Source organism: Sebastes umbrosus, chromosome 22 (genome assembly GCF_015220745.1).
Source record: "Sebastes umbrosus isolate fSebUmb1 chromosome 22, fSebUmb1.pri, whole genome shotgun sequence".
NCBI lineage: Eukaryota > Metazoa > Chordata > Actinopteri > Perciformes > Sebastidae > Sebastes > Sebastes umbrosus.
In genome coordinates this window covers 9,840,222-9,853,227 of record NC_051290.1, presented here as the reverse complement: position 1 = coordinate 9,853,227, position 13,006 = coordinate 9,840,222, and the positions used below count along the sequence as shown (strand labels likewise).

Below are 13,006 nucleotides of genomic sequence, written 5' to 3'. Positions count from 1 at the left end.
GTAGATCGTGGCTCGATTCGGAGCAACCGAGTCTTAAGAAGTGTTCTGTCAGCCTGCAGTCATCACAGTGTTTAGTAATGCAAGGGCAAATCCTCACGTCTTTGCCTAATCTACAAGCACCTCTCCCTCTGTTTACTCTGATGCAGTATCCAAATTTGATCTGTAAGGCACTACAGTGCCTGTTGAAACAGCATGTTCAGAACAGGCTGAATTGTTGGCCTGTGGTTTTTGCTGCTTGCTGCTTTCTGGAGAAGCGCTCATAAAAACAACTTCACACTCAAACACTGCACTTCCTTTGGCCCTGAGCAATACACCTGCTATGACATAGTCAGTCCGGCAGTCACTATTCAACTGTATACTGCCAGTCATCTTCCTGCAGGTACATTTTCACCTGCTCAGTACAGACAAGCATAAACTGTCTGAGACAGTGGTCCATGAGTTGCCACTCACTCACTTGTTCCTTCTCCCTTCACTAACAGAGACATTCTCATGAGACAAGGACGTTTGGAGCTCTTTTATCAGCCATGTTGTAGTCCGCCAACTTGGGCCAGCCATAACAAACTGAAGGACAGACATACGGGAGAACCAGGCAGCAATGATATAAGAATCAGCACTTGCGCCGAAGCCTATAGGGACAAACAAAAGTCTCCACAGCACACTGACAAACAGACATGGCATGAAGTGTGGTTATGGTTATGATTAGAGGGTATACGAATTCGCAACTTTACACTTGATAGTGCGTTCTTTAAACTTTGGACTGTTTGTACTATTTGACCTTCAAGGCCAATGCAGGTTTTTCAACAAGCCTTTATACTTACTCGACAAAATGGGTAATGTGTCTTCTTCTTTCTGCACCTATCAATTGTATGGTTATGATATGGACAAGTTTAGTAAATGGACTTGCACTTAAATAGCACTTTTCTAGTCTTCTGACAACTCAAAGCGTTTTACACTACATGTTAGCATTCACACACATATTCATATACTGATGGCAGAGGCGAGGAAGGTTGGAAGTTGCCAACCTGCCCATCAGGATCTAATCTAAATACTAGCCATCCACTCAGACCTCCTTTCTCCCTTTTGTAATGCTTTTACGCTATCTGAGCCTTTGCTATTTAGGGAGTTATGATTCACATGACCACAATACGTCTCATGTCAGGAAACGTCGGTCCACTTCTTTGTGCTGGAGCTTTTAACCACATCTCTCGACCCTCATCAGTAAAATCGAGGTTGATCAGTTGTCATCACGTGACCAACATATTGGTGGTCTCTGGAAGTCCGCTGAGATTCGGTTGAAAGCTCCAGAAAAAAAAAGCTAGAAGTGGTTTTGTCAAATTTCTGTTCAGAAAGTCGAAAATGAAATTTCATGCATCAATGTAGGTCGTTAGTGTGTGAATAAATCACCAATACTGTCATGGTCTGGTGAATTCTTCAAGTTTTTCTATGCTAATAGTTTTACTGAGACGACATTCAGTATTTTAAAATAACAATTAGTGGCATTTTTATGCAAATAAGTGTATATAAATAGAGCAGGAGCAGCGATAAGCAACATGACTGTGCCACAAGCAGGAACAGGATAAGTAATCACTAGATTTTATTCTTTATAGTGAGGAAAAGACCATCGTCCAACTCTAAAACTCCATCAAAGACAGCAAGGCGAGAATGAAACTAAGTGGCTGATACTAAGTTGTTTGGGTTGAATCCACCTATAGGCCACTAACAGTTATAGTTTCTCAATTGTGAAGACAGATTGTGTGCTTTGCTTATTGAGACAAGACCAGCCAGACCACCGCTGATCTAAAAAAGGCCTCAGTTCATTAACTCAGCTGCCCCGAAAAACTTTTCTCCTTTTTGTGCTGTTCAGTTCCCCCCCGCCCCCCGCCCCCCAGTGTGAAACCTGGCATGTTGATCTACACCTCCTGACAGGGCAAGACAGCAAACCCATTCATCTTTCCCCATCTTCCTTGTTTGATCCTACAGCCCTGGGACTTCAAAGCCTATAGGCCAGCGGACTGTGGCTGTCCACACAGCACGCCTGACAGCTACAAGGAAACTGAGCTATACACCCCACACATAATACCTACCAAGACGTGGTGGTGAGAGGTCCTCTTGGAAACATGCAAATGTCATGCTAATTTCTGCTTTTTTTGGAACAATGATGCCAACAAGCAGCCGGACAGCTTTTCAGTCTCTGAATTTAATCTGAATTGAACCTAAATTGGCAACCATTTGCTGCGTTTTTCTTTCTCAAATGGGCTGTCCAGTGGTGAATCTGCAGCATTATGAATACACTGCAACAATTAAAGCATCAACAGGGGGAAGGAGAGAAATATGTTATGTACATTATTCATATCTGTCCTACAGGGAGACAGGCAGTCAGAGCTAATGAGAGGCTGAAGCTTTGAAGTCATTGAGCCCCTCAGTGAGGTGAATGGCATGAATTAAGTACCACCATCAGACACGTTTTGCTATGTGCGAATGCCTTCCAGACGGCTAATTTTAGCGAGCGTTACGAGCCCTGTCTTGTCTATTTTTTAAGTTTTTATTAGAATATTTGAATGTAATTAAATTTCCTCCACACCCCTTATCTAGGAGAAGGTCAGAGACTCAACTGCATAGCAGTCCCTCCGGAGCTGGTAGGGGGGTGGATGTAGAATAAAGAGGAAATTAATATTCCAGGAGAATATATGTAAGAGCACAAGACATACTTGTTGTAAAGTGGAGTGCCTTTTCCGCTGCTCAAAGCGAGGGAAGTATGAAGTGTTTTGGCAAAATGCAGCCTTGCTAAATAGAGGAGGCTCTGCCAGCCAGACTTGACCCCTTTCCCTGGCACCGCCGGTGCCCTGTGCCATGCTGATATGCTATCTGCCCAAACAGATGCCCACTCTCCGGTCCCCCCCACTTTACTCATAGCTGCCTGCTGATGTTTTGTCCGCCCTAGTGCTCCGTATCACTCTTGTCTCCTTGAGGAAGCACAGCAGAGAGATAACCGAGACCTACGTTGACCTCGCTGTTAAAGGGAAGCCGCCTGCTGACGAAAGGTCTGCTCGAGTCGGAGGACAGACGCGACATAGAGACATCCAGCAAGAGCAAAAAAACACGGTGTAAACGTTTGGCCTACCTCCACAGCGAGCTCTCCAGCACCTTGGTGGAGTCAGCGTGGTAGTACTTGGTCAGGATCAGGATGACCTGCAACAAAAGGTGGAGGAGAGAGATACATTTAAGATTGGAGCTACTACTGAAGAAAAAAGGACTGGTTAGTACAGTGGTTCTCAAAGTGGGAGGTAGGTAACCGAAGGTGGGTGTAGAGCCAATGCAGGGGTGAAAGTTGAATGAACAACCAGGTTTTTTCTGGACTCTATTTTTCCATGTTTTCATCAGTTCAACAGTTTTTGAAATTGGTCCAGTATTGAGGGAGAATTCTGCAGCCGCCAGCCGCTTAAACAAGCTGTAATGTAATCCTTTGGGGCAACCTGGCACCGTCATTTTACGTCCAATGAAAGTGCCTGGTTGTCACTGACGGGCCCAGATAGAAGCAATTATTACAACCACAGGCAACTGTGAGGGAACTCCATCTGCACTGCTGCTGATTCTTATGCAGAGTATTGTTCGAGGGTGCTTGGAGAAGCTATTACCCTGAACAAACAGTGTATAAAAGTATTCCTCCATAGCCTCTCAGTGGAGGCAAAAATCCTGAAATTAGCTTCAACACATTTTTCTTGGAATGATTTGATTATGAAATCTTTTTTGGGGGGGTTAAGGGTCACAAAAAATAAATAAATAAAATGTAGGGATGCATTATTCATAGGACAAAGACATTTTGGTCCAGGGCACAACCCCCATGCGTGTATACGCTGGATCAGAAACTCTTGTCTTTCATATTTTTCTGAGAACTCCTGTTCTTGACAGCTAGAGGTCTGCTGGGAGTTGCGTTGCCATGGCAAGAGTGTCAGTGGGTCAGGCAGCACAGTGAGGCCTGGAGGTGTGATTGACAGGTCCTAGGTAGTGGAGCAAGAGAAAAACCCAGGCCTGTCTTTAGGCAGAGGGGGATTGATTGGCCGAAGGGTCCTGCCCAGAGGCAGCTGCCAACATCTGGCCGGATTGAAGGTGGCTGCTCCCAGGGACACAAGCTGCAAATGATAGGACACTCCTGATACATCTTAATGTGGAAAGCAAGCACAGCCTGTAGCACCATATTCTCTATGTCGATAGTACACAATTATGACTCTTATTTTTAGGCTGCATCTTCAAGAGGTAAATATCTGCTTTATTTCTTTGTCAGGCTTAATAAGATACCTGGCTGCAGGCCCAGATATCTTCTGAACTATGTTTTCATCCTGTTACAACGTTTAGCCTTATCAAATTGTGCATAAAGTAGCGCCCCGAGGCTTTCACATTGCCCTCTCGTGTCTGGGTGAGGCCACACAGCCTGTAGCATCCAGCTGCAGTTAGTATTCAAAAAGAAACCTGAAGCGATTTTTTATAAGCCCTTTCCACTGAGGCGGGGCTGCTCTTTAACTGTGTCTTAAAAGAGGTTGTTTTTTTCCCCACACAAAACTTGGTTAAAGCGGAGCACCACAGCGAGGGACATAACAGAATGAGCTCTGAGAGGCTCTAGACCAATTTCCACAACACAGACTGCCATCAAAGCCACTCAGCGGAGTCTCTAGGCACTTGGCTCAAAGCAACCCCAAAATTGGGAGTTCCAACCCTGGTGGAGCTTTTTGCTTCCAAAGATGTTTATGGAGTCCAGAGAACCGGAACAGAGGACATTTCCTTGAGCAGCGGGCTGCTTGCCAGGGTTGATAACGACCTCGGTAACAGCTTTAACAGATGCAGTGACAGCCGACAACCTGCTTTTCTCCTCTGCCTCTAACTGTCATAAAAACTCTCTTTACTGATGAGGAATTAGACAGTATCTGAATTTGCGAACGAGCCACCGTGCGCGGCTCTCTGAGTCATGCAGCATGTAGCAAGTGTTCCCATTGGTCGTTGGCCTACTATGACTAAACTGGTGTTTCAGGAAACAGGCTGTCCGCCTCTGCACAGCTGTCCTTCACCTAATGAGATACTGGTGCAAAGCTTGACACTCGTACTGCGCAGGCAGTAACAGCACTGGTCCCTCGAACTGAAAGATTAGATCTACTACGCTGCACACTTAATACTTATGCCTCCACCAACCCAATCTTGGTTTTTCTTCAGCTTTAAAGACCCGGTGAAATGAAAAATACATTTTCCCCAGTTTTAATCCTGTGCCCCTGTGTTTTAATTGTTCATTGTTATCTCTTGTTATATGATAAATATATGTCAAAAAGAATCAGCATCAGTGTATTTTTACACCTGTCTTTTCTCTTCTGCAAAGTTTCAGATGTTTGATGACTCATCCTGAACTCAGGGACTTTTAACAAAAATCCATCTAATCAAATGAGACTTTGAGCGACTATACATAGCCACACTGGTCATAAACCGCACCTCACCGTTTGTGGATCGTAGTAGCTAACTTTGTTAGAAACAAACTTTGTTCTCATTCACATAACAATGTGGCTGAGGTCTGCCGGATGACACGAAACGACCTGCGGAGTTTGTGAGACAGAGCCGGTTGAAATCGGCAAATTTTCCCTTTCCATCTATCCTTCTTCCTCCTCCTACACTACCTGACTTGACTTTTGAAATATTGGAGATATGCAGCAGAACAACACATCACTTGTTTGTCTGGGTCAGCCAGTCGTTGCATTATATCGTGTCAATCCATAGAGCATGTGCCATGTCCCTGAAAAGCAGCTCCGCATAAAAATGTAATACACTACACAGCCTCTAACAGCTGGCATCCTTCCTCTGACACAAACTACATTTACCCTGCTGGTTACAAGGAAGCCCTGTCTGCAATATAAATCTATAATTATAGCTTTCTAAAAGTGTTACACATCAAATGGCATCCTCTGTTCTTGTACATTTTAAAAAGGAGAAAAGGAAAGAAACTGCCTCTAAAGTCTATCAGTTCATCGGCCCCCGTGAGATTGAGGTATGCATCATTCATCCAAATGCCGATGCCAATAAAATATTCTGTCTGTCTATCCCCACGTTGAGTCTGTCTTCAAGGCCTAAGTTCTGCTCAATTGGAAAATTATTTTTCTTTGGGGATAAAGTGGACAGGGCAAGGATGTATTCGGCCATAAATCACTACTGGCAGGAGGCAGAGAGAGCGTTTATTTGGCAGCATCAAACCTAGCCACATTGACAAAACTGCTGAACAGCACGGAAGCCAGATTCCTCTATTGCCTCTAGTGTACGGAGCAGTGTGTTAAGACTACTGAACTTGGCAGCTTCTACCTACAGCTCATTGGACTAAAGGGCAAAATTGGCACGGACTGAGGATCCAACCAGAGTGGTAAGAAAAAAATCCCCTCTTTTTTTTAGGAAATGCAATGCCATGCCATTAAGTTGTAATTCAACACAAATATATCACAGGTCCTCACTTAAAGCAGCAGTGAGTAGAAATGAAGCAAATATGATTAAAAAAAAGTTGTTTTTATAAAACATATATTGTGACAGTAGTGCATGAGGCTGGTAATCTGAAAAAATCATGTGCCTCTGTGTCCTCCGGTGCTCCTAATGGCATCTGCAAGATTTCACAGACTGGAGGAAAACAACCAATCAGAGCCGAGCTGGAGTCTGCCATCTATAAGCAGCTGTCAATCACTCGCAAACTCCAATCAAACGGTCAAACTAGGCAGCGCTGATCAAATATGAATCAATATTCTGTTACTGTAATGTCTATTTCTCTCTTCAAACATCTGAAGGAGAGAAATTTGCAAACAGCCAATAGGAACGCTCTCTCTCAATGAAATGACCTGTGATTAGCCAAAGTCTCCCGTCACGGGCTATATTTTCTAAAGCCTGAAAACAGAGCCATGAGGAGGTGCAGAAGTCTAGTTTTCTCTCAGAACACTTGAATTACAATATGCTGAAAGGTTACTATGGACTTTTTGCCCAATGTTGCCAAAAATATTCTGCCTACTGCAGCTTTAAGTCAACAAGTATCGTAAAACATGTGTAACTAAAGCTAACAAAATCTAATTTTTTAATAAAAAATGAAAAGAAAAGAAGTCTCTGTGTCCTCTGTTGATTTAGATAACAAATTGCCAGGAAGTTTGTGATGAACTTGCTGACCTAATCAAACTGTTGTAGAGGAAGTATATTGCTCTATTGTAGCCGCCTTGAAATACCACAACCACATAATCAGCCACTGTGGGTTTCTTGTTTGTAAGCCGGTGGACAATGGGCCTAATGGCTTTTATTGGGGAAAAGTCAACAGGGTGGTCAGGACTCACGGATGACTTCATACAAGAGCTACAAGAGACCCCATTGAGAGACGAGCTCATAGCCGAGCTCTTTGCAAACTCCAGTTTGACAACCACTGTTTGTCCCTGAGACATTCCCATCGACTGTGTGCCATCAACCAGCTATTGAGGAGACGGCGTTAAAGAAAGAAAGAGACTGGGGGAAATAAAGACAGACAGACTCAGAGACTCTCGAGAAAGAATGCACTCATTCATTTTTAAAGCAAAAACAGTGAAATGTACAAGTACATGTGTATGACACCCCCCCTCCTCATCCCTCCAGGCGCTTCGCATTCTCCAGAAACAGACCACACACACATTAACAATTCATCACGGTCTGTAATAAATGGGAAGAACTCATTTTTGTCTATTTTCCAAAAAAAAAAAAAGATGAAGTCCAAATTTATATAAATTCCATGACGATTAAATTTGGGGAATGAGACTTTGATGGCATCTATATGTGTGTGTGTGAGTAGGACAGGGCGATCTCTCTCTATTACTCTCTCTCTCTCTTGCACACACACACACATACGAAAACACGCACACAATGATGGAGATGCACACACTCCAGTGCATAAAGCATTTCACTTTGTTGTGTAATCTGTAACCTTGACCATTGTGATTATTTTGGACTTTTACTTTTTGACATGCAACAAAGGTCCCTGGCTGGATTCAAACCAGAGATGTTGCAGTTACATGTGTCTCACTATCCCCTGGACGCAACTTGCTATTGTAGTCAGTGTCCACCGTTTGTGTCACTGAACCGTCTCGCTTACATCTCACGTCTCTCGGCTCTTGGCTCTTTCCTCCATTATGATACTATATACAGTATATACAAACACATATATATAAACTATGGAATTCCGTTCAGGAAATTATTATATATATATATATAAAATGTGAAATGTGAGAATATTGTATGAAATTCTGAATATATTGAATGAAACTCTGAGAATATGGAATGAAATCTGACGTCATCACGGCGCTGCTGCCGTCTTGTGTTTTAGGTCATTATCCATACAGATCTTGGTGCTGCTAGACGTGTGTGTCACTATGAGCGAGTCAGCACGAAATCTAGTATCAGCCATCCTAAATAATGAGGAGATAATTAACACCCTGGTGAATTGTGTGTACCACAGGCCCAAATAATACTGGTAAACATATTCAACACCGTTCTACAGATGAAGAGTTTATTCACTTTTTCATCGTGGAAGAGTAATGCGGAACTGAACTAGTTCACTAAAGATGGAAAAATATTGACATATTTGAACTCCCCGGATCAATAACTCATAAACGAAAGTGGAAAAATTATGATGATTAAGTCAAACCTGGCCGTGGTCACACTCTACTACAATTGTAATAAAAGCTTTATTTGTAGAACACAACTGTTTGTATGCGTGGTCATTATGAAGTACCTGACAGAACATTTCCTCCAAACTGTCTGTACACACAGAGGCTTCAGTTCAACATTTAATTTGAATAAACACCAGTCTTTGTTTGCAGGCCATTTGAATCCTGTCAAAAGTCATCTAAAAGAAAAATACATTCATTTTAAATGTACATCTCCCGCATTAAGACAACACAAAATCCCACAAATCAAACCAGTTATTCCATTTCAAACTCTGTACAACTGAAATATCTTCAAGCAAGACTCTGGATCACTACCAGTGATGCTTACCAGTGATGCTTATCAGTGGCCGACCCTACGAACTGACCTCACTGTGGAAAAATACCGGGAAAAGAGAATTTGCCTGCCTAATAACAGAGTGACACGAAGTTCAGTGTTTGGTTGCCAATATGCAAAAATACCCCACAGTCCTGCTGCTGTCTGTTATACACGCGTGCCATTAATACACACAGAAGCATTAATATAAGTTAGCATCAGGTACTAGGAAACAGCAGTCAGTGGGTTTGGACGCGCTGAAGATCAGAAACAATTGCTGACAAGGTGGGTGTCCTTTCATTACACAACAATTTTCAGTTAATATTATTAAATGACTGCTGTTCCATGGATATTACCCAACACTGTGTCCATGTTTGTAAAAAATATCACTCACCATTACCATTTTTGTAATTGTTATGAACTTAAAACTCAACAACCCTGATCAAAAGCAAGTTTATTCAAGTGTGCTATTAGTATACTACTTTTATGTAAGTGTAGAGAAAAGTATATTTGGCTTATGCTTACTTTTTGTTAGAGTAGCCTATTAGAGTGTGTGAGAGTTTGTAAATGTATGTTTTGATATGAATTTACTTCAATTCATCAAGAATGTTTTAAGTTTTTATATTCTGTTAACCGTGAAGGCATGCGAGAAACTAATTTTTTACTAATTTTCAACATATAACATGAAGTCAAATAGCAAAAGGAGCAAGTCTCTTCAGAGATATACTTAACAAAATTATACTTATGTATACTTAGCTTATGCCGACAAGTATACAGAAAAGTCCAAGTATACTTGGCTTATACTGAAAAGTTTGCAGAAAAGTATATTTGGCTAAGTGCTATAAGTTCACTTAAAGAAAACTTGCATGTATACTTGCAGTAAAAACTATTAAACTAGTACTTCACTGTGAGTATACTTTAAGTGTACTTTCATAAACTAAAACGTGGGCTACACTATGGAACTACTAAACTAACAGTATACCTATAAGTTAACTTGTAGTATAGTTCACATTATAGTATAGCATGCTTTACAAAATACAACTTAGATGTAAACTAGTTGTGCACTCAAAGAATACTATTCTTACACTTAAAGTATACTTTTAGAAACTAAAAAATGGGCCAATTTAGTCCCAAGAAGTATTGCAGTAGTACACTTAGAAGTATACTAATAGCACACTGATATTAGTATACTTACTACATAACGTATACTTGGGATATATACTAGAACTTTACTTAAGTTTACTTCATAATAATAACTTGAATTATAGTACTATTTGGCAAGGGAAGGGAGTGACAGGGGCGGAATAACAACAATTTAACATGAAACTTGAGATATAGAAGATATTTTCTCATAACAGTGAATCTCAGGTGGACGGCCTGTGGGCAGGGCAGAGGCGAAGCAGGGCAAAAAGCAGGGGATAGGGAATTGGGGCTGCTGCAGTCACAAAATGAGTGTACAATGAATAGCTAAAATAATGTGTTGTAGTTTTAAATCACTTTAACCATCTTTGAAATGAAGGTGAATGTTTTCTGATTGTCTCAGTAAATTCATTTCTGTTCCTTCTTTCCCCTTTTTCTCCGTAAAAGCAATACACCAATATGTCGGTCAACTACTCTTACCCCTGCTTACACTCAAGAAATGCAGAATACATCCTCATTGCCTCCCTGGTCACTAAGATGTTGCTCCTCGTCCCTCTCTACATCCACGTCTTCTACCTGGGTTACCAACGATGGAGGCAGCAGCACTCCTTTGCGACAACGAGCCACTCCGACATCTTCACCTTCCACATGGCTGCTATAGAGCTGATCTATGTATTTGGGTGGATAGCCTTCATTTGTGGCGAATACACTGGTCTCCCAGAGTTGCTGAAAGTAGGGACTTATGGGGTTTCTATAGGTCGCCTTGGACAGATGGGCTTTCACATCCTGACCTGTATGGAACGATACCTGGCTGTTGTTCACCCCGTCATCTACCTGGGATGGAGACATTCAGGAGGGGACAAGATACAAAAAATCAGCATCGTATTTGTTTGGCTGCTGTGCTTCGGATGGAGTGTTGTAGCAGTTCTGTACAAACCTGAGATCCCATTTATGTCCTCATTGGTCTTCTCTATAATTGTCATATCTTTCTGCAGCCTTTCTGTTCTCTGTGTTCTGAATCGTCCACGGCCGGGGGAAGTGGGAGGGGAGCGGGTTGATCAGGTAAAGCGCAGGGCTTTCCACATCATCACGGCCATAATGGGAGCACTGTTGTTTTGTTTTGCAGGGAGCCTTGCTTTTAATGGTCTGTATTACTCATCACTGCTAAACCACAGGGATGGGTGTGTGGTGAAGTCATTTGGACACTGGGTTGGTCTACCCAGCAGTTTGGTTTTACCTCTGCTGTCTCTACACGGAGCAGGAAAACTGCCCTGTTGCCATCGAAGCAATGTGTAAAGACAATTACTGGATAGGATCAGAGGGGAACTCTATTAAGAATAAGTTTCACAGTAATTAATCTTCAGACAATAAGTTGAAGCCTAAAAGTTTAGATTTCAAATCATAAAAAAGGAAATAGAGCAGGTTATATCGTCAGCATATAGAGTAATCCCACCAGGTTTTATTGTGATTATTGAGGCCCAGAATTACTGGGTTTACAGCAGCTTTCCTCAAAAACTGTGATGTGATTTAAACAGGTTATATTTTTTCACCGACGCACACCAATTTGTTTTCTCAATTCATTAACTTGTGCAAACAAATTAGTATTTTTTTTCTCTTGAAACAATAATCAATATATTAATTTAACCATTGAGTTTAATGACCCACAAATGACACTAACATCTTCATTATATTAACAGGATGATGCAAGATAAAACAGTATTGTTTATATCCACACATATCTGTAATATCATAAAACCAACCTCATCGCTGTCCGGCAGAAACCTTGGAAACCTGATGTTGCAGAGGTTTCTTCCATTTTTTCTTTTTCCCTGTGAAAAGGTTTTTTTGGGGATAGCTTTTCCTTATGCAATGAGAGGAGCGTACTGTAGAGGACAGAGGGTGTCATATCCTGTACAGATTGTAAAGCGCCCTTAGGCAAATTTGGGCTATACAAATAAAATCGACCTGACTTGACATGTTAACATTGTGATTATAGATAGAAGTGTTTGCTGGGGAGACTATAGCGTAGCTAGCTAGCCAACGAAATGCGATGCAAATACTCCCTCAGATGCGGCCGCTTTAATCAATGATGGACAAAACATGCATCTCCACATTTGCTGGTCAAAAACCATGGCTCATTTAAAATATATGTCCATTGCCTGACAACTTTCACTGTATATTTGCACTAATAGTAGCCAAAGCTATTATTGAGAGGACAAGGATAACAGTGACTCAAACTATTAGTTTGTGTTAGTGAGTTAACTAACTTAAGAATGTGAATTAAATCATTCAGAGCATCAACTACAGATTTAGACCTACAAAATATTCAAATTATAAATTTAGAGTGTACAAATTAACTAATATGAGAACACGAATCAACCTATTCAAGATTACAAATTGCAAATTTGTATGAAGAAATTTGATGTCGCGTTAACGCAAATAGTAGAGTACAGTGAAGATACATGCGGGTCTATTTTTTGCCAGAGCAGCTCGCATTTCTGAAGCAAGAGATTTACTTGTGAATGTATATAAATGCATATATATTGACAGCTGACTTAATATTTAGTGATGCATTTATTAGTTGCTGGCTTTGTTTTAGCCATTATGGCAATTTTGGTTTGTAAATGTATCCCTTAATGGGATAGTTAACCCAAACTACAAAAAAAAATGTTTCTCAAATATCTATTGTGGTAAGCAGTCATGCAAATAGCTGTGGGTTTAGTTGTCCAGGCTTCAATTGAATGGATTTTTAAACCTGCAGTAGGCGGTATATTTTTGGCATCAGTGAGCAAAAATTCCATAATAATCTTTCAGCATATTGTAATTCAAGTGTTCTGAGAGATAACTTAACTTCTGCACCTCC

The 13,006-nt window shown here is 41.3% G+C and overlaps 1 protein-coding gene across 4 annotated transcripts in view; it reads right to left on the bottom strand.

Moving 5' to 3' along the window:
- The window catches only part of sorcs2 (sortilin-related VPS10 domain containing receptor 2), a 236,230-nt gene that overhangs the window by 136,096 nt on the left and 87,128 nt on the right, over positions 1–13,006 (bottom strand). For all 4 annotated transcript variants that reach the window (XM_037758034.1, XM_037758032.1, XM_037758031.1 and 1 more), the window contains exon 2: positions 3,122–3,189. Coding sequence is in view for 3 of the 4 variants with exons in the window: in XM_037758032.1 (XP_037613960.1) it covers positions 3,122–3,189 (68 nt within the window). In the remaining variant the exon portion in view is untranslated. The remainder of the gene's footprint in view (positions 1–3,121; positions 3,190–13,006) is intronic.